This window comes from Bos javanicus, chromosome 23, assembly GCF_032452875.1.
Source record: "Bos javanicus breed banteng chromosome 23, ARS-OSU_banteng_1.0, whole genome shotgun sequence".
Classification (NCBI taxonomy): domain Eukaryota; kingdom Metazoa; phylum Chordata; class Mammalia; order Artiodactyla; family Bovidae; genus Bos; species Bos javanicus.
In genome coordinates this window covers 26885065-26902987 of record NC_083890.1, presented here as the reverse complement: position 1 = coordinate 26902987, position 17923 = coordinate 26885065, and the positions used below count along the sequence as shown (strand labels likewise).

General features: G+C 37.4%; 1 protein-coding gene across 1 annotated transcript in view; it reads right to left on the bottom strand.

The window, feature by feature from the left end:
- Positions 1-17923, bottom strand: part of TSBP1 (testis expressed basic protein 1) — a 67209-nt gene that overhangs the window by 24904 nt on the left and 24382 nt on the right. The window contains exons 17-28 of the mRNA XM_061398485.1: positions 17526-17546; positions 17086-17106; positions 15125-15145; positions 11499-11522; positions 10839-10862; positions 10503-10526; positions 10018-10038; positions 9069-9089; positions 5650-5670; positions 4661-4678; positions 3098-3118; positions 2397-2414 (exon numbers count right to left, since the gene is read on the bottom strand). Coding sequence (XP_061254469.1) covers positions 2397-2414; positions 3098-3118; positions 4661-4678; positions 5650-5670; positions 9069-9089; positions 10018-10038; positions 10503-10526; positions 10839-10862; positions 11499-11522; positions 15125-15145; positions 17086-17106; positions 17526-17546 — 255 coding nt within the window. The remainder of the gene's footprint in view (positions 1-2396; positions 2415-3097; positions 3119-4660; positions 4679-5649; positions 5671-9068; positions 9090-10017; positions 10039-10502; positions 10527-10838; positions 10863-11498; positions 11523-15124; positions 15146-17085; positions 17107-17525; positions 17547-17923) is intronic.

Below are 17923 nucleotides of genomic sequence, written 5' to 3'. Positions count from 1 at the left end.
TGCGTTAGTATACTGTATTAGTGTTTTTCTTTCTGTATAATAGGCTCCAGTTTCATCCACCTCATTAGAACTGATTCAAATGTATTCTTTTTAATGGCTGAGTAGTACTCCATTGTGTATATGTACCACTGCTTTCTTTATCCATTCATCTGCTGATGGACATCTAGGTTGCTTCCATGTCCTGGCTATTATAAACAGTGCTGCGATAAACATTGGGGTATATGTATGTCTTTCAATTCTGGTTTCCTCAGTGTGTATGCCCAGCAGTGGGATTGCTGGATCATAAGGCACTTCTATTTCCAGTTTTTTGAAGGAATCTCCACACTGTTCTTCATAGTGGCTGTACTAGTTTGCATTCCCACCAACAGTTCCCTTTTTTCCACACCCTCTCCAGCATTTATTGCTTGTAGATTTTTGGATCGCAGCCATTTCTGATTGGCGTGAAATGGTACCTCATTGTGGTTTTGATTTGTAATTATCTGATAATGAGTGATGTTGAGCATCTTTTCATGTGTTTGTTAGCCATTTGTATGTCTTCTGTGGAGAAATGTCTGTTTAGTTCTTTGGCCCATTTTTTGATTGGGTCACTTATTTTTCTGGAATTGAGCTGCAGGAGTTGCTTGTATATTTTTGAGATTAGTTGTTTGTCAGTTGCTGCATTTGCTATTATTTTCTCCCATTCTGAAGGCTGTCTTTTCACCTTGCTTATAGTTTCCTTTGTTATGCAGAAGCTTTTAAGTTTAATTAGGTCCCAATTGTTTATTTTTGCTTTTATTTCCAATATTCTGGGAGGTGGGTCATAGAGGATCCTGCTGTGATGTATGTCGGAGAGTGTTTTGCCTATGTTCTCCTCTAGGAGTTTTATAGTTTCTGGTCTTATGTTTAGATCTTTAATACATTTTGAGTTTATTTTTGTGTATGGTGTTAGAAAGTGTTCTAGTTTCATTCTTTTACAAGTGGTTGACCAGTTTTGCCAGCACCACTTGTTAAAGAGATTGTCTTTTCTCCATTGTATATTCTTGCCTCCTTTGTCAAAGATAAGGTGTCCATAGGTGCGTGGATTTACCTCTGGACTTTCTATTTTGTTCCATTGATCTATATTTCTGTCTTTGTGTCAGTACCATACTGTCTTAATGACTGTGGCTTTGTAGTAGAGCCTGAAGTCAGGCAGGTTGATTCCTCCAGATCCATTCTTCTTTCTCAAGATTGCTTTGGCTATTCGAGGTTTTTTGTATTTCCATACAAATTGTGAAATTATTTGTTCTAGCTCTGTGAAAAATACTGTTGGTAGCTTGATAGGGATTGCATTGAATCTATAAATTGCTTTGAGTAGTATACTCATTTTCACTATATTGATTCTTCCGATCAATGAACACGGTATATTTCTCCATCTATTAGTGTCCTCTTTGATGTCTTTCATCAGTGTTTTATAGTTTTCTATATATAGGTCTTCAGTTTCTTTAGGTAGATATATTCCTAAGTATTTTATTCTTTTGTTGTAATGGTGAATGGAATTGTTTAATTTCTCTTAATCTCTCTTAATTTCTCTATTTTCTCATTATTAGTGTATGGGAATGCAAGGGATTTCTGTGTGTTGATTTTATATCCTGCAACTTTACTATATTCATTGATTAGCTATAGTAATTTTCTGGTGGAGTCTTTAGGGTTTTCTATGTAGAAGATCATGTCATCTGCAAACAGTGAGAGTTTTACTTCTCTTTTCCAATTTGGATTCCTTTAATTTCTTTTTCTTCTCTGATTGCTGTGGCCAAAACTTCCAAAACTGTGTTGAATAGTAATGGTGAATTTGGGCACCCTTGTCTTATTCCTGACTTTAGGGGAAATGCTTTCAATTTTTCACCATTGAGGATAATGTTTGCTGTGGGTTTGTCATATATAGCTTTTATTATGTTGAGGTATGTTCCTTTTATTCCTGCTTTCTGGAGAGTTTTTATCATAAATGGATGTTGAATTTTGTCAAAGGCTTTCTCTGCATCTATTGAGATAATCATATGGCTTTTATATTCTTTATATCTTGCAATATACTGCCTCTGCACGTTTGCTTTCTAAAAGGGTTATATTAATTTAAATGGGATCAGTGATGTATCAGTGTATAATACTTACCAAAGCAATGCTGACATTGTTTATTATATTTAAATTTGTTTCTTCTTTGGGTGAAAAATACTACCTCAAGGTCTTAATTTTCTATCTTTTATTTATATATTTATTTTTACCAGTCATTGGGCATACTATGGTTTTGAAATTTATCAGTAACTTAAGGGTACTGGATAATGGGGAGGCAAAGTGGGTTGGAAAATGTAAATATGAAGTCCTTTACTTGAGGGCTAATTTTCAAAAAGACATTGGAATTAAGAAATAGATGAATAATAACTTACCAATAGGTACTGGAGTAACTGGTAGAACAACATGAAACAAATATATAATAGCAGAATTTTAGGATCAAGAATATAGTTACCTTCCTTGTTTTTCCAAGGCAACAGAGAGATGTTTGGAAGACACTAAACCTCCCCCAGAAAGAAATCCAAAATGGAATAAGAGGACTTAGCATTTCTTTGTGGTGAAATAGTAGTCCTAGTCTGATGTGACTGTCTTCAGTGTATTTCAATGTAGTAGAAAGGCAGACTGGGCTAATAACATAAATGCTTATGTCATTCTTTTTCTTTCTGCTCTAGTATACAGGATTTAAATCATGTGGAGAGCTTTCAAAAAATTTGAATGCTAATTGCAATTATTCTCTTTCTTCTTCCCACACCTAACATATCATACTGAGTTTCCCTCTATTTTTTGATATCTCCATATTTGTTATATCCCCCCTATATATCTTTCCTTTTTGTAATATGGAAGGTTTTTGTTATTAAAAGCTCTTTGAATAGTTTTAGAAAACAAAATATTTTTAATACTTAGTCTCAATCAAATATTTATTCTTTTTATTGAAAAATTAATAACAGCAGGTTGCCAAGTAAAAGAGAGAGAGACTATTTATAAATAGAAAAAATGCAATTGGTAATATTTGGGAAAAATATCTCAGTTTACGATCCCAATTTGTACCAAATTTATGAAATTAAAAAGGACTTACTGATAGGTACTGCTACATGTGCTAAAATCCAAACACAAATGATTAGTACGGGTTGACATTGATAACAGAATTGACACTGATAATAGAATTCTTACTAATACTGTTTCCAGACAAGAATTTCTGGGATGAAAAAGGAAGAGTAAGTTCCAAATCTTTTACATGAGTTACTTTAATCTTTCTTGTACAGTAACACAATCATTTTAAAAGGATAAGAAAGGGGGAAGTTATTTTCCTTTTATCTAATTTCTCATGGAAATTAAAATACCACAGAGCTGGAAAAGCCTCATATCCTTTATTTACTCTTTCCTGTGAGTTTTCCCACTTTTCTCTGTCATTCTTGTTTTACATTTAGTTGAAAACATATTATTTTCTTGAAAAGTCAGTAGAGTGAATCCGAAGATTTTCTTGGCATTCTTAATTATTTCTGCTTATCAGCTTCATCTTCTAGATATTATTTAATAATACAAGTGGGAAGAAGTTGGTTTGTGTGTTTGCAAAAATTAATGAACATGAGCAATTCCAGCTGTCAGAAATGAAGATTGACTTCACTTTCCCTGTGTTTCTCCTTGGGCAATAATATATAATCTCTATCGTGTCCTTATCATAAGTCTCTTAAAATATATGAAGTCTAGTTTGTTTTTAGTAGGACATTTTAACTTGAAAAAAATAGATCATATTAATTTTCCCCACTTATCATTGTAATCTGTGCTTTGTGTAGAATGAAAAGTATTCTAGTAGGATTCTGAGGAGAGGGTGTGAAAAACAGAAATGTCAATTTTTTCCTTGAAATGGAAACAATCATTTTTAGGAAAAAGCCCACAGTGAATAAATAACAAATATCAAACAGAAAGGGAATTTCTTAGAATTGCAGTTGTCATTAATGTAGATACAGAGAATATGGGTCTCATTGATCTAATTGATATTGTTCAGTAAATAAAGATGGAAATATACTCTATAATACTACTGAAACATATATGTCAGATACAATAGTTCCATTTCTAGAAGTGAGAGAAATAAGCTACATTTTATTCCTGTTTTCCCCAACTTCTCTGGATGAGAAACATGTCTAGAATGTTCAAATTTACATATGAACTCTAGGACAGGAGTGACTTTTTCTATTTTTGGTCCCTGCTATATTCCCAGTGCCTGGCACATGATAAGACCTCAATAATTATATTTTTTTTGAATGAGTAAGATCTCAATGAATTTAACTTTGCCAGTTCAGGTTTATTTCTGTCTTATGATTTTTAAATTTCCTACCAAAGAGAACTTATAAATTCTAATAAAAATACTAACAATTAATACTTTTTTCCACAGGTAACAATTTACATACACAAAAAATGTTCAAAAACATTATTTCCAACTCCAGGTCACCTTTAACCTGTTTGTTATTTGCCATTTTTGAGTTTTTTACTTTCAAAATATTCATCAGTGACTAGAGGAAGTTAATCAATATTAATAAAGAAATTGAAAAACTTGAATGTCAAAGTCTTACTTGTTCAGAAAAGGATATAATCAACACAGGAACCAACCCCAGAATTGATGGATAGAAATGAAACTTACTTGGTGGTTCTTGCCTTACTGTGAAAGAGAAATAAAATAATTAAATGAATGAGACGTGAAGAATGAGTTACTTCTCAAACTCTTTATGTAGGAAGTTTTAAAACATAGGACTTTGAGAGACCACCAAACTCTCTATTTAGAATCAGTTAAATTAGTGGGAGAATAAATGTCTTCCGATTATTCTGCTTAAGTACTTTTTAATTTGAGTGATTTTTTGGAAAGAAAGGATCAGAGAGGAATCATTGGAAGATGCTATTTCTTCCTTTTGATTTTTCTCTGCCAATTCAAAGTTTCTGGTAAGATTTTTATGTCACACTTTATTGCCTCCTTATTATTATTCCTTTTTTTCTCATCCCTTCTTTGGAATGATCGTATTGATTTATCATGATCATTACTGTGATTCTTATTTGCTAATTACTGTTTTTTAGATTAATTTTAGAAAAGTTCTCTTTTTCCCAGTCACATGGATTTCTTAGGGCTGGTGACTCCCCATTTGAATGGGATGAAAGCAGTACTTGCTTTTAGATTCAGGTAAATAAACCTGAATTTGAATCCCAACCTCTTCTGCTCATAATTGTGGGGTCATAGCAAGTTACCTAGTCTTACTACTTCCTTCTTCTTATAGGAATAACATTATTTATCTTATATAATGTATATGCATATATAAAGCTAAGTACAGTGCCTGGTACCTTGTAAGTAATGTAACAACTAGTATTTGTTATTATAGTACCCCACAGTGTACCAATTAGTTTCAATTATAGCCTCCAAATGAATGTTGATAGTTCAGAATGAAGCAAGCTACTGAAAATATGAATAGGGAAACAAGAAGCTAGAAGGAGAGAAATGCTAGAAAAAAATAAACCATAGAGTCAGAAATATAAATCTTAAGCCTTGGTGAACATTCACACTAAAAACAAGGCACAAAAGGGCCTCTAGGTACCATGAAACACCAGTGATAACAACAGAATTGAGAGAAACATGGGACCTACCTTTAGGTTTTTCAGGTCTTGCTTTAATAAAAAAAACAAAGGAACGAATTAGCGTGATTGTCTAATGAAACAGAAACACATTTTCACTGATGTTATGATGAGCATCATAGACTGAACAGTAGTGGAAAGAAAAAAAGAGATTCTACAAGGACCATTTCCCTTGGAAATGTTATGGAAGAAATGGTCCATAGCTAGTGATGGAGCTCACTCTTTCTTTTCCCATCTAGGTCTCTGATTTTATTTAATTATCTGTTGTTTCAATTTCAGTAACTTTTTTCATTTCAAAGATTTCAACTTTGTTCTTTTTTATATCTGCTTATTCTTTTTCCAAACTGCATTAAAAAATATATGTAACTTCTTTTACCTTTTTTTAAACATGGATAGCAGTCTATCTTTTATTCCTCACGAGGGAAGTCACAACCTATCAGAGCTCCCGTCTTTGCTGCTCTTATGATGTTTTCTTAGCTCGGCTGCTGTTGCTGCTGCTGCTAAGTCGCTTCAGTCGTGTCCGACTCTGTGCGACCCCATAGACGGCAGCCCACCAGGCTCCGCCGTCCCTGGGATTCTCCAGGCGAGAACACTGGAGTGGGTTGCCATTTCCTTCTCCAATGCATGAAAGTGGAAAGTGAAGTCGCTCAGTCGTGTCCGACTTTTCGCGACCCCACGGACTGCAGCCCACCAGGCTCCTCCGTCCATGGGATTTTCCAGGTAAGAGTACTGGAGTGGGGTGCGATCGCCTTCTCTGTATCTTAGCTCTGCTGCTGCTGCTGCTAAGTCGCTTCAGTAGTGTCCAACTCTGTGCGACCCCATAGACGGCAGCCCACCAGGCTCCCCCCTCCCTGGGATTCTCCAGGCAAGAACACTGGAGTGGGTTGCCATTTCCTTCTCCAAAGCATGAAAGTGAAAAGTGAAAGTGAAGTCGTTCAATCGTGTCCGACTCTTAGCGACCCCATGGACTGCAGCCCATCAGGCTCCTCTGCCCATGGGATTTTCCAGGCAAGAGTACTGGAGTGGGGTGCCATGCTATACGCCATATCAACTACTTTACCATTCTAACTTTTCTCTCTCTCCTTAACCTCTTCAATTGGACTTTTGTTTCCCCTTTACCCTATTAAGATTACTAATAACCCTCATTTTACAAAATTCAATGACCAATTTTTTATTTCTTAAAAGTTTTAGGTGCAGTTGTTTATATACCCTTTTCATCTGGAAATACTCTCTTGAGTTCTATAACCCACTCTCCTGGTTTTTCTTCTTCTTCCCTGAACACTCCTTCTTTCTATATTTTGCTGGATTTTTTTCTTCTTCCTAATCTCTAAAACTGACATTCCTGAGCACAATTCTTAGTGTTCTTATCTTTACAGGCACCACTGGTGATCAAATTTAGTTCAGTGGTTTTAAAATGCTATCTCTACACTAAATTTATCAAGTTCATTCTCCACCTGCTCTCTCCCTAAAGCAAAGGGAAGAGGATGTGAAATGGGACTGTCTCGATTACCCCCACATTGACTACTGAGATAAAAATCTAAGGAAAAAGAGGCTGTAACCTCTCATATTTCCCTCCTCATACAACTTAGGTGAGACAAACCCATAGGAAGGATTGCACGACTCAGGATAGTGGGAAGGGACCCCTAGAGCTGTGCGATGCAGAGATGCTGCTCTAAGGCTTTAACAAATGATGACCAAATTAGTTCTTCTGTCCCACATATCATCCTTCTTCCAAGCCTCCATAAGCACACAAGTTTAAGAGGAAGGAGATTTAAAGTAATCTTCAGTGTTGTGGGTAGTTGACTAAGAAACGATGTGGGATAGGAAGGTATAGTGATTTCCTTCCTGAAAGCAAATGAGAAGGACTTCAAGAGATTTGCTTATAAAGACTGGGGCGGGGATTGTCTGTGAGAAAACGTTTGTGGCAAACCATTTCCTAATTGAATGTCTGCTTGGTGGATTTGCTGATTTGTTTTGTGCATTTTGAGCATAAGGAAAAGAAAATTGAAGAGAGGGAGCAGTGTACAGTGAGGAGGATGCCTTGGAGCAGCAGGCATCTTCTTCCTTTTTCTAGCGACAAGGATGTGAGCTTCTTGAAGGTCAGGTGGGCATTGTGGAAGATATCCAGGCTTGAGCTTTGGTACTGGTACTTCACTCAAGTTGGTTGCCTACTTGATGAGGGTATCTCATCAATGACAGGCTATGAGATATACTATCAGGGGGACAAAACTAAGGGGTTTTGAAATATTCCAGACTGGAGTCAGTACTTCCCCATCAAGCATAGTGCAGTGGAGCCCTTAGAAATGGGCAAGCTCTTGTAGATTCCTTCCAAGAACTAAAACATATATTCTACAAGTTGATGTTTTTGTTCAGTCACTAAGTCATGTCCAACTCTTTGCGACACCATGGACTGCAGCATGGCAATTCTTTGCATCAGATGATCACAATTTTACCATTTGTGGGAAAATTGGGTAGAGTTATGTAGCAGCTGTGTTCTTTAGACTGTATATGGCATTCTAATTCTCCATAATTCCTAGGGGATGTACTTTACCTCATTCAGTTATATTACTTTTTTGGGCTCTGCTGATATCTAAAATTTTAACCTTGACAGGCACTTTGGGTTTGAATATTAATGTGATTTTATTTCAATCTGAGAAACCCTAGGGGATATTGGGCTTGCGTAAAAGTCACTTATAGATATGAGAACCAAATTCAAATTATGGAACACTAGAACAGTGAAAAATATGGCTTCATGAATTCTATATTAAATATCACCATGATTTGGTTTAGTTGCTAAGTTGTGTCTGACTCTTGAAACCCCATGAACTGTAGCCTGCCAGGCTCCTTTGTCCAAGAGATTTTCCAGGCAAGAACACTGGAGTGGATTGCCACTGCCTTCTCCAAAATATCACCATGGTCAGTGGTTTATCTGGTTTAAATATTAAGTCACTGTTGGTATTTGTAATCTGAGAAGTTTCTGCTGCTTCTGCTAAGTCGCTTCAGTCGTGTCCAACTCTGTGCGACCCCATAGACAGCAGCCCAACCAGGCTTCCCCGTCCCTGGGATTCTCAAGGCAAGAACACTGGAGTGGGTTGCCATTTCCTTCTCCAATGCATGAAAGTGAAGAGTGAAAGTGAAGTCGTTCAGTCGTGTCCGACTCTTAGCGACCTCATGGACTGTAGCCTACCAGGCTCCTCCATCCATGGGATTTTCCAGGATGTAATCTGAGAAGTTAAGAGCTGAAATAATAGGAACTTCTATAGTTATGTATCAAAAAGGTCATTTTGCATTCCTAATCTTGAGGCCTTTGGGTAATATGGAAGCAAATGAACATGAGAAACATGAGTCTCAACCTTTTGGCTAATTAAAATAGAAACATCTATGCTGAGAAAAAGTCTCACATAAGACAGATTGATAAGTAAAAAACTTACTTGAGATTCTCTGTGAAATCACTAAAAAATAAAAATAAATCCATGAAATTTTTCTTAAATACAAAAAACATAATATTATTTAATATATTCTATCTGTGTCTGTGAGGGGAGGACTTGGGTGGGAATAAGAAGAAAGCATCGCAAATAGCCGTAGAAAGCAGTTGCAATGCAAACTTAGATATAAGATTAAGCAGTGATGATTTAATGAAGTCAAAGCAGGGTTTTATCAAAAGTCTTCTTCATATACTGTATCTGAACAACTTTGGGTATAGTACCAGGTAAAGATAACTGGATATTTCTGTTTCCTTTGGATAGCAATGTATTCTTTGAGGGAACACTCAAAAGTCTGTCTCCATTTAAACATCATTTTGAACTTCCTTCTCTCTCTCAAAAAAATCTGCCTACCTCTGTTATTTCATAATATTCAGTTTTTTATTGTTGTTGTTGACAAATGCTACCTTACTCTTTCTTTTTGTTCTGGCTGTACCACATGGCATGCAGGATAGTTCCCCGACCAGGGATTTGAACCCCTGCTTCCTGCACTGGGAGCACAGAGTCTTAACCCCTAGATTACCAGGGACGTCCCTAATCAGTATTTTCTTAAATTATGTATAATGTAGGGGAAAGTGTTAGTCACTCAGTCAGTCATGTTCGACTCTTTGTGACCCCATGGACTGTAGCCCTCGAGGCTCCTCTGTCCATGGGATTCTCCAGGCTAGAATACTGGAGTGGGTTGCCTCAAACATGGTTCTCTTACATTGCAGGCGGACTCTTTACTGACTGAGCCAGCAGGGAAGCCTTTAATAATAATGCCCATAAAATAATGTAGGGGAAGCTGAGTAATAAAATAAGTGAGCAATGAAAAAATCAAATCACTATAACAGAAAAAAGTCCCTGAGACTTTGAAGACCAAACAGAACCAAAGTAGAGAAAAAGATGTTATACTTACTTATGGGTGCCAGGGGCAGACCTAAAAAACAAGTTAGATATCAGTGGATATTTGTTTGAAAAAACCAACTTTCTTTTTAAGGAATTATATTTGTGTAGGGGAGAAGCTTATTTGTCCCATAGCTCTTTGTGTAAATTATGGGTCTATGACTATGTATTCTTGGGCCAGGATGTGGCCTCAGTTTCTTAGGCTTTACGGAGAGGTCAGTGAAGTTACTCTAAGAATTAAATAGTGTAAAGTATTAATAATTAAAGCACTTATATAGTTCTGATCACATAGGAGATGCAAAGTAAATACATGTTTGCAACTAAGGAAATATAAGTTGACTTCCCAGAGAAAGAAGTTGGATGAGCAGAAGGCAGAGGGAATTAGAGCTATGAGTCTTAGGTTGCTACACAGAGTTAGAAATGAGGAGGACAGGGTCTGGTCCCTAGGCCTTGTAGAGAACAATAATAGGAAATAGTGAAAAAATGGATGAAACTTACCCCTGAGCATTGAAGGTGGACAAGCTGAAAGACAGAAAAATATCATCACAACTCTTTTTCTCTCCCACTGTATTTCTGTCTGCGTTTTTAAAGAGAGTTCCTTCTTGATAGGTCATTATAACAATAGGAAAAAATGTTACCTTTGGTCTTTATTTGCTTTTAACATAAGTCAGCAGGATTTGGACTTTTCAAAAAGTCATTTATAACAGTGGAATTTTGACCATGAGAGGGTAAGTGGTTAGTTAAAGCAGCATGTACCCTATGCCCAGCAATTCCAGCACAACTGGGGAAAGGAGAAATAGGACCCTGCAGTGGAAGAAACATGGAGTGACTTACTGAGGGCTTGTGGAGCTGGTCCATCTAGAAAACACAACCGAGAAAATTTTTATCTTTCCCCCACTTTTTCCCCATTCAATATATTTTCATTTTGTGAAGTCCCTTGTAACATATCATTTTTAACTGCTTGGAAACTTTTCTCTCTGCTCTTTATTTTTTACGTGAATCAGTGGAGATTTTTTTTTTCCCCCCACAAAGTTATTAAAAAGCTGAGAGACTTATTGAAAATATGAATGTGAGACATGAAGGAAACAGTTACTTCTAATCTTTGAAATACCTATATGGTCAGGGAAATTTCCTCAAGTATCTTGGAATTCAAATATGGAAAAACAGACTAAGTAGGGCAGGAAGTCCAAATGAAAACTGTCTTAGAAGCTTCTTATCCCCTCCTTTCTCTCCCATCATTTTTTCATTGTCTGTAGGTAGTCTCTTCTTGGTCTTTATAACTAAGCAAAACTTTTTTCTCCCCTCTTCATTTTTACGTAAATTAGTAGTGTCAGACCTTTCCTGGTCAAAATAACCCAGGGGCATTTTGATAGCCAGGTTGCAAGAGAACAAGATGTACCTCAAGCCCTTTGTATTCCAGTATGGCCAGGTAAAGAATTTTGGACCCCATTAGAAATCAGTTAAACACTGGGGCAAACAATCAAACAGACTTACTGACTGCATGAGGAGTTGCTTCCGCTGAAAACAAGCAGAGAGATTTTTTTTATTACTCCTTTCTTGTCTACTCTTCTGTTCAATTTTTCTGTCAGAGACAGAATAAGTTTTTCTGATCAGACATTTGAACTTTCCAGAAAAATTATAATCAGCTGATGGAATACTGGTTAATGGAGAAGCAAAAGGGAAAATAAAATAGGAGTTTCAAATTCCTATACCAGAACTCAAGTTCCAATAGACATTACTGGACCTTGATAAGTGCACAGCAGAGAAATAAACAACTTACTAATTGCTGATATAAATGACCTATAAAATAAGAAATATTTTATTTCCTGGAAAATAGAAATATTATCTGTATCTTTTTCTCTCACTCATTTTTCTCTTCTGCATGGAAAGTGCCTAACTAACAATCTTTAGAACCATGGAGAAAATTTTTTTTCCTGCTCTTTATTTTTATATGACTCAGTGAACATTCTGGAAATTTATTAATAACTTAGTGGAATTCTGAATAATGGAAAAATAAAAGATCAAGGAAGTGGGAGCTTTAAGTTATTGCAATCCCAATAAGGATGGATAAATTTTGGTTCAGGTAGATCTGTTAGATACTGCTAGAGACAACTGAGTTCCTTTGGAAAGTGAGATATTCAAACTTACAGGATGATCTCGAAGCCAAAAAGCAAAGAGAGAAATCAGTGTGGAAAGGCTGATAAAATAAGAACTAGTTTTCCTCTTACTATTCTGAGAGAGACTATCAAAAATATCTGTGGAGATAGAATCAAATCCTTGTAGGTGGTTGTAGCACTCTGTGGTGGGGAATACAATTGCCATCATATCTTGTAGGTTGAATTGTAGGATTCTGCCTTCTGCTTAGTCTGGGAGACTGTGGGAAAGGGAGATGACTTATCTCTTCCCTTTTTGCAGTGGCTGGTCAACTGCTTAAAATGTTACAGTGGGGTTGGTAATTTAAACTGTATTGCCTTTACTATTTTTCTCCCTTTTTCTGCAGCCTCCTCAAGGTCTCCTTCACTCATAAATATACTGCCTCCCTTGCTGACAAGTCACAGTAAACTTCAGATAGTTTCCTCTATTTTAAAATATAATATAATATATATATATATACACCTTATGTATGTATATATTTGTATATAATGTATGTGTGTATGTATGTGGGTATGTGTTAGAAATGCAAAAAAGCAAAATGGCTGTTTGAGGAGGCCTTACAAATAGCTGTGAAAAGAAGCAAAAAGCAAAGGAGAAAAGGAAAGATATTCCCATTTGAATGCAGAGTTCCAAAGAATAGCAAGGAGAGATAAGAAAGCCTTCCTCAGCGATCAATGCAAAGAAATAGAGGAAAACAACAGAATGGGAAAGACTAGAGATCTCTTCAAGAAAATTAGAGAAACCAGGGAACATTTCATGCAATGATGGGCTTGATAAAGGACAGAAATGGTATGGACCTAACAGAAGCAGAAGATATTAAGAAGAGGTGGCAAGAATACACAGAAGAACTGTACAAAAAAGATATTCACGACCTAGATGATTACGATGGTGTGATCACTGACCTAGAGCCAGACATCCTGGAATGTGAAGTCAAGTGGGTCTTAGAAAGCATCACTATGAATAAAGCTAGTGGAGGCGATGGAATTCCAGTTGAGCTACTTCAAATTGTGAAAGACGATGCTTTGAAAGTTCTGCACTCAGTATGCCAGCAAATATGGAAAACTCAGCACTGGCCACAGGACTGGAAAAGGTCAGTGTTCATTCCAATCCCAAAGAAAGGCAATGCCAAAGAATGCTCAAACTACTGCACAATTGCACTCATCTCACATGCTAGTAAAGTAATGCTCAAAAGTCTCCAAGCCAGGCTTCAGCAATATGTGAACTGTGAACTTCCAGATGTTCAAACTGGCTTTAGAAAAGGCAGAGGAACCAGAGATCAAATTGCCAACATCTGCTGGATCATGGAAAAAGCAAGAGAGTTCCAGAAAAACATCTACTTCTGCTTTTTTGACTATGCCAAAGCCTTTGACTGTTTGGCTCACAATAAACTGTGGAAAATTCTAAAAGAGATGGGAATACTAGACCACCTGACCTGCCTCTTGAAAAACCTGTATGCAGGTCAGGAAGCAACAGTTAGAACTGGACATGGAACAACAGACTGGTTTCAAATAGGAAAAGAAGTACGTTAAGGCTGTATATTGTCACTCTGGCTTATTTAACTTCTATGCAGAGTACATCATGAGAAGCGCTGGGCTGGAAGAAGAACAAGCTGGAATCAAGATTGCCAGGAGAAATATCAATAACCTCAGATATGCAGATGACACCACCCTTATGGCAGAAGGTGAAGAGGAACTAAAAAGCCTCTTGATGAAAGTGAAAGTGGAGAGTGAAAAAGTTGGCTTAAAGCTCAACATTCAGAAAACGAAGATCATGGCATCCAGTCCAATCACTTCATGGGAAATAGATGGGGAAACAGTGTCAGACTTTATTTTTTTGAGCTCCAAAATCACTGCAGATGGTGATTTCAGGCATGAAATTAAAAGACGCTTACCCCTTAGAAGGAAAGTTATGACCAACCTAGATAGCATATTAAAAAGCAGAGACATTACTTTGCCAACAAAGGTCTGTTTAGTCAAGGCTATGGTAGTCACGTATGGATGTGAGAGTTGGACTATAAAGAAAGCTGAGCGCAGAAGAATTGGTGCTTTTGAACTGTGGTGTTGGAGAAGACTCTTGAGAGTCACTTGGACTGCAAGGAGATCCAACCTGTCCATACTAAAGGAGATCAGTCCTGGGTGTTCATTGCAGGGACTGATGTTGAAGCTGAAACTCCAATACTTTGGCCACCTCATGCAAAGAGTTGACTCATTGGAAAAGACCCTTATGCTGGGAGGGGTTGAGGGCAGGAGGAGAAGGGGACGACAGAGAATGAGATGACCGGATGGCATCACCGACTTGATGGATGTGAGTTTGGGTAAACTCTGGGAGTTGGTGATGGACAGGGAAGCCTGGCGTGCTGTGATTCATGGGGTCACAAGGAGTCAGACATTGACTGAGTGACTGAGCTGAACTGAACTGATGTGTTAGTTGCTGTTGTGTCTGACTCTTTGTGATCCCATGGACTGTAGCCTGCCAGGCTTCTTTGTCCATGGAATTCTCCAGGTAAGAATACTGGAGTGGGTTATGATCCCCTGCTCTAGGGGATCTTCCCTACCCCGGGATCGAACCTGGGTCTTCTGCATTGCAGGTGTATTCTTTACCGTCTGAGCCACCAGAGAAGCCCGTAATGTATGTTCAGTTCAGTTGCTCAATCGTGTCTGACTCTTTGTGACCCCATGAACTGCAGCACACAAGGCCTCCCTGTCCATCACCAACTCCTGGAGTTCACTCAAACTCATGTCCATCGAGTTGGTGATGCCATCCAACCATATGTATATATCACATTATATATTTTAGGTTATTAAGTGGGATTGTAGTCCCCTCAATTCATTTATTCTTGGGGTGAATAATAGTGGAATCTAGTGCAGCTAGATAGTGGAATGAGCAAGGGATAAGGAAACATAAATTTCTATACCCAGACCCTGTAGGAAGCTGAAAGCAACTATAAGAACAGGCATGGAACTTACAGGTTGTTCCTGAAGTTTCAGCTGGTGGAAAAATGGAAGGAAAAAAAAAAGGAGAAATTAGTTTGTAGAACCAAGAGAACTCAGTTCTCACATTATAGGCTTAAAAAGAGTAACTGCAGAGAGGATGCAGGGAGCTCTGAAACCTGCCTGTTAGCTGAGGGTCTGGGCTTAAGCACCCACCCCTGTGCTTTGTATCCTCACGTCTGTATCTCCTGCCTGCGGCAGAAAAGTGGTCATCCTTTCCATTCCTTTTGGGTCTTGTAAATAGAAGGAACACTTCTAGATGTTCATAAACTTTTAAACTTGTGCTTCTACACTTCTGTATAGTTTTGCCATTCTTATTTTCACTAGTCTTTTTCCTTCCTGACGTTTTAATTGATTTGAAAAGTTTTCTTCCAAATGCTTCTCTTTCCTAGTCCCATTTGAAGCACTTGCTTTTGTTAATTAAAAAATCAATGTGTTTTGTGCATTCTCCAAATCACGTGTAATCTAGGGGAAAGCTTAGGAAGGAATGAATTTAGCAATATAATTCATTTAAACATTGCTATATATTTAAAAGTGTTTACACATTGGGAGAGGGAATTAAGGAGGGAGCAAAAGAAGGGAAAGGGAATTGATGTACCTATATAGATTCTCTGGCACACGTGACCATTAGGGGACTTGGACCAATGGAGCCCTTCCTTTAGCCACAGTGGGATCCTCTGAGGTGAACTGATTTATGATTTTTTTCCCCTTATAAGAATTATGAGAACTTTCAAGATTGTAAGTCTTGATGATAATAAAAAGTACTGAGAAAGGCAACCTTGATTTAGGGGAATAGTCAGTAAATGATGGCTGGTATTCATCCACAACAAGAAGCATTTAGGGCAGGTAACATCCATTTCAGCAGTCATAGTATGATTGTGTGGGAGACCACCTGTAGTCACCACATTTTGAGTTCCTTTTTCCAAGACATCCTGGAGGACTGTAAATTCCACAGTACCAGAGGTCAGCCACATCTTTCTCTCTCTTACTCATGACTTTATCCCCAGGGCTCATTAGATTCTGATACATGGTAGAAGCTCAGCTAGTTGAAGTAATGTCTGAGTATACCCGACTTGCTTTCTGATATTTTTTTCCTATTTGGCTTAAACTTTGGGATGCTATTACTTAATTTCCATACTAAAATTTTTTTGTCACATGGGATTGGTTTTGACACTCCAGATTTTGACACCAGCTTTGCTCTTTCTAGTTGCAGTACAAACTTAACCTTCCACTTTCTTCTACTTGTGGTTTGTAGGTATCTGATGAATCTGTCAGTTCCTGTAATTGCAGCCCAACTACTGTCATATCCTACTCCCTGAGCTCATGTGTGTGTGTGTGTGTGTGTGGTGTGTGTGGTGTGTGTGTGGTGTGTGTGTGTGTGTGTGTGTGTATGTGTGTGTGTTGAGGGTTGTTTGGGGTGATTGGGCAGGATGGGACTTGAGAAAGAAAAAGGTCTTGGGGGAAAAGATGAGGGATCCTAGGGTAGACTAGATTCTGAGCAGTATTCCTGGGAACTAGAAGGAACCTGGTAAGACCTCTATCTTTTTACATTTGATTGTCTTTTCCCTCTTTTACGTTTATTTTCAAATATTGCCTGCCTTTTCTCATTGTCTTTACATTGTCTCCATTATCTTTGAGTAGGCCCTTAGTAAACTACAAAGCACTTCAGAACTGGAAAGTCATCCTTATTATTCTTCCTCTGTCACATTAGAAAATTTTATATTGTTTTAGAAGCCATTACTGATCATTATTGAGGGAATTTTCTTATTCCTTTTCCATAAAAAATAGCCCTGGAAAATTCTAGGCAGGTAGAAACTGGAAAGCATGAAAACATGTCTAAAACCACCATTCTTCTGGCAATAGATACATTTAAAACAGGAAACAAGCCCTTTAGACATTGTAGAACACCAGAGGAAAGAAATAGGTAAGGGACTTACCACTGGGTCCAGTATATTGTACTAAAACAGAAATAAACATAAATTATTGTACTTTTTAAACATGAAAAACACATGTATACCATTGATGTTTTCCAAAGGAGAGCAATGAAAATGGTTTCCCTGGAATAGCTAAATCCCGATTTTCAAGATTAAATATTTTTTACTGCATTGCTGCTGGACTATAGCCTTTCCATAAGAATCGCATCTTCCTCCAGGAGATCTGTAGCCCTGTTTTAGTTGGCAAGATAACCATTACATTGTTGCCTTTCCAAGAGTTTAAGGTAAAATCTTAATTATATTCTCTTCTCTCCATTTGCCTCATATTTTTTCTTCACATCATTTTTATCCCTCTCTGAGCCATCTTTCTATTGTCTTCTTCGTCATTTCTTACATCATACATATGTATCTTATTAATACATACATACATACGGGCAACTTACCAATAGGTCCTGGAGTTTGCACTAAAAAGAAATTCAAATTGACAAATGAGTATGGGTGTTCAGATGAAGAATACATCTTTTAATGAATTTTATTTAGGGATGAGACTTGGAGAGGTAGAGTATGGGAGAGGAAGTTGTATCAGTAATGAGAACATCAGGGAGCTTGGTTAACTATAGAACAAAAGGGATATTCAAATGTACTGCAATATTTCAGCCTGAGGTAAGGGTTTCCTAGGATCCTTGTCAAACAAGGAGACAGTAAAGAAATGCGAAACTTTTTTCTTTTCTTTCCTATCAGTAACAGAACTGCTTTTTCAAGGGACCACCCTGTACTAAAGTATTTCTGACCAGCTAATATGTTCTAGGAGTAGGTATTAGGGTAGGAAGATAAGGGTCCT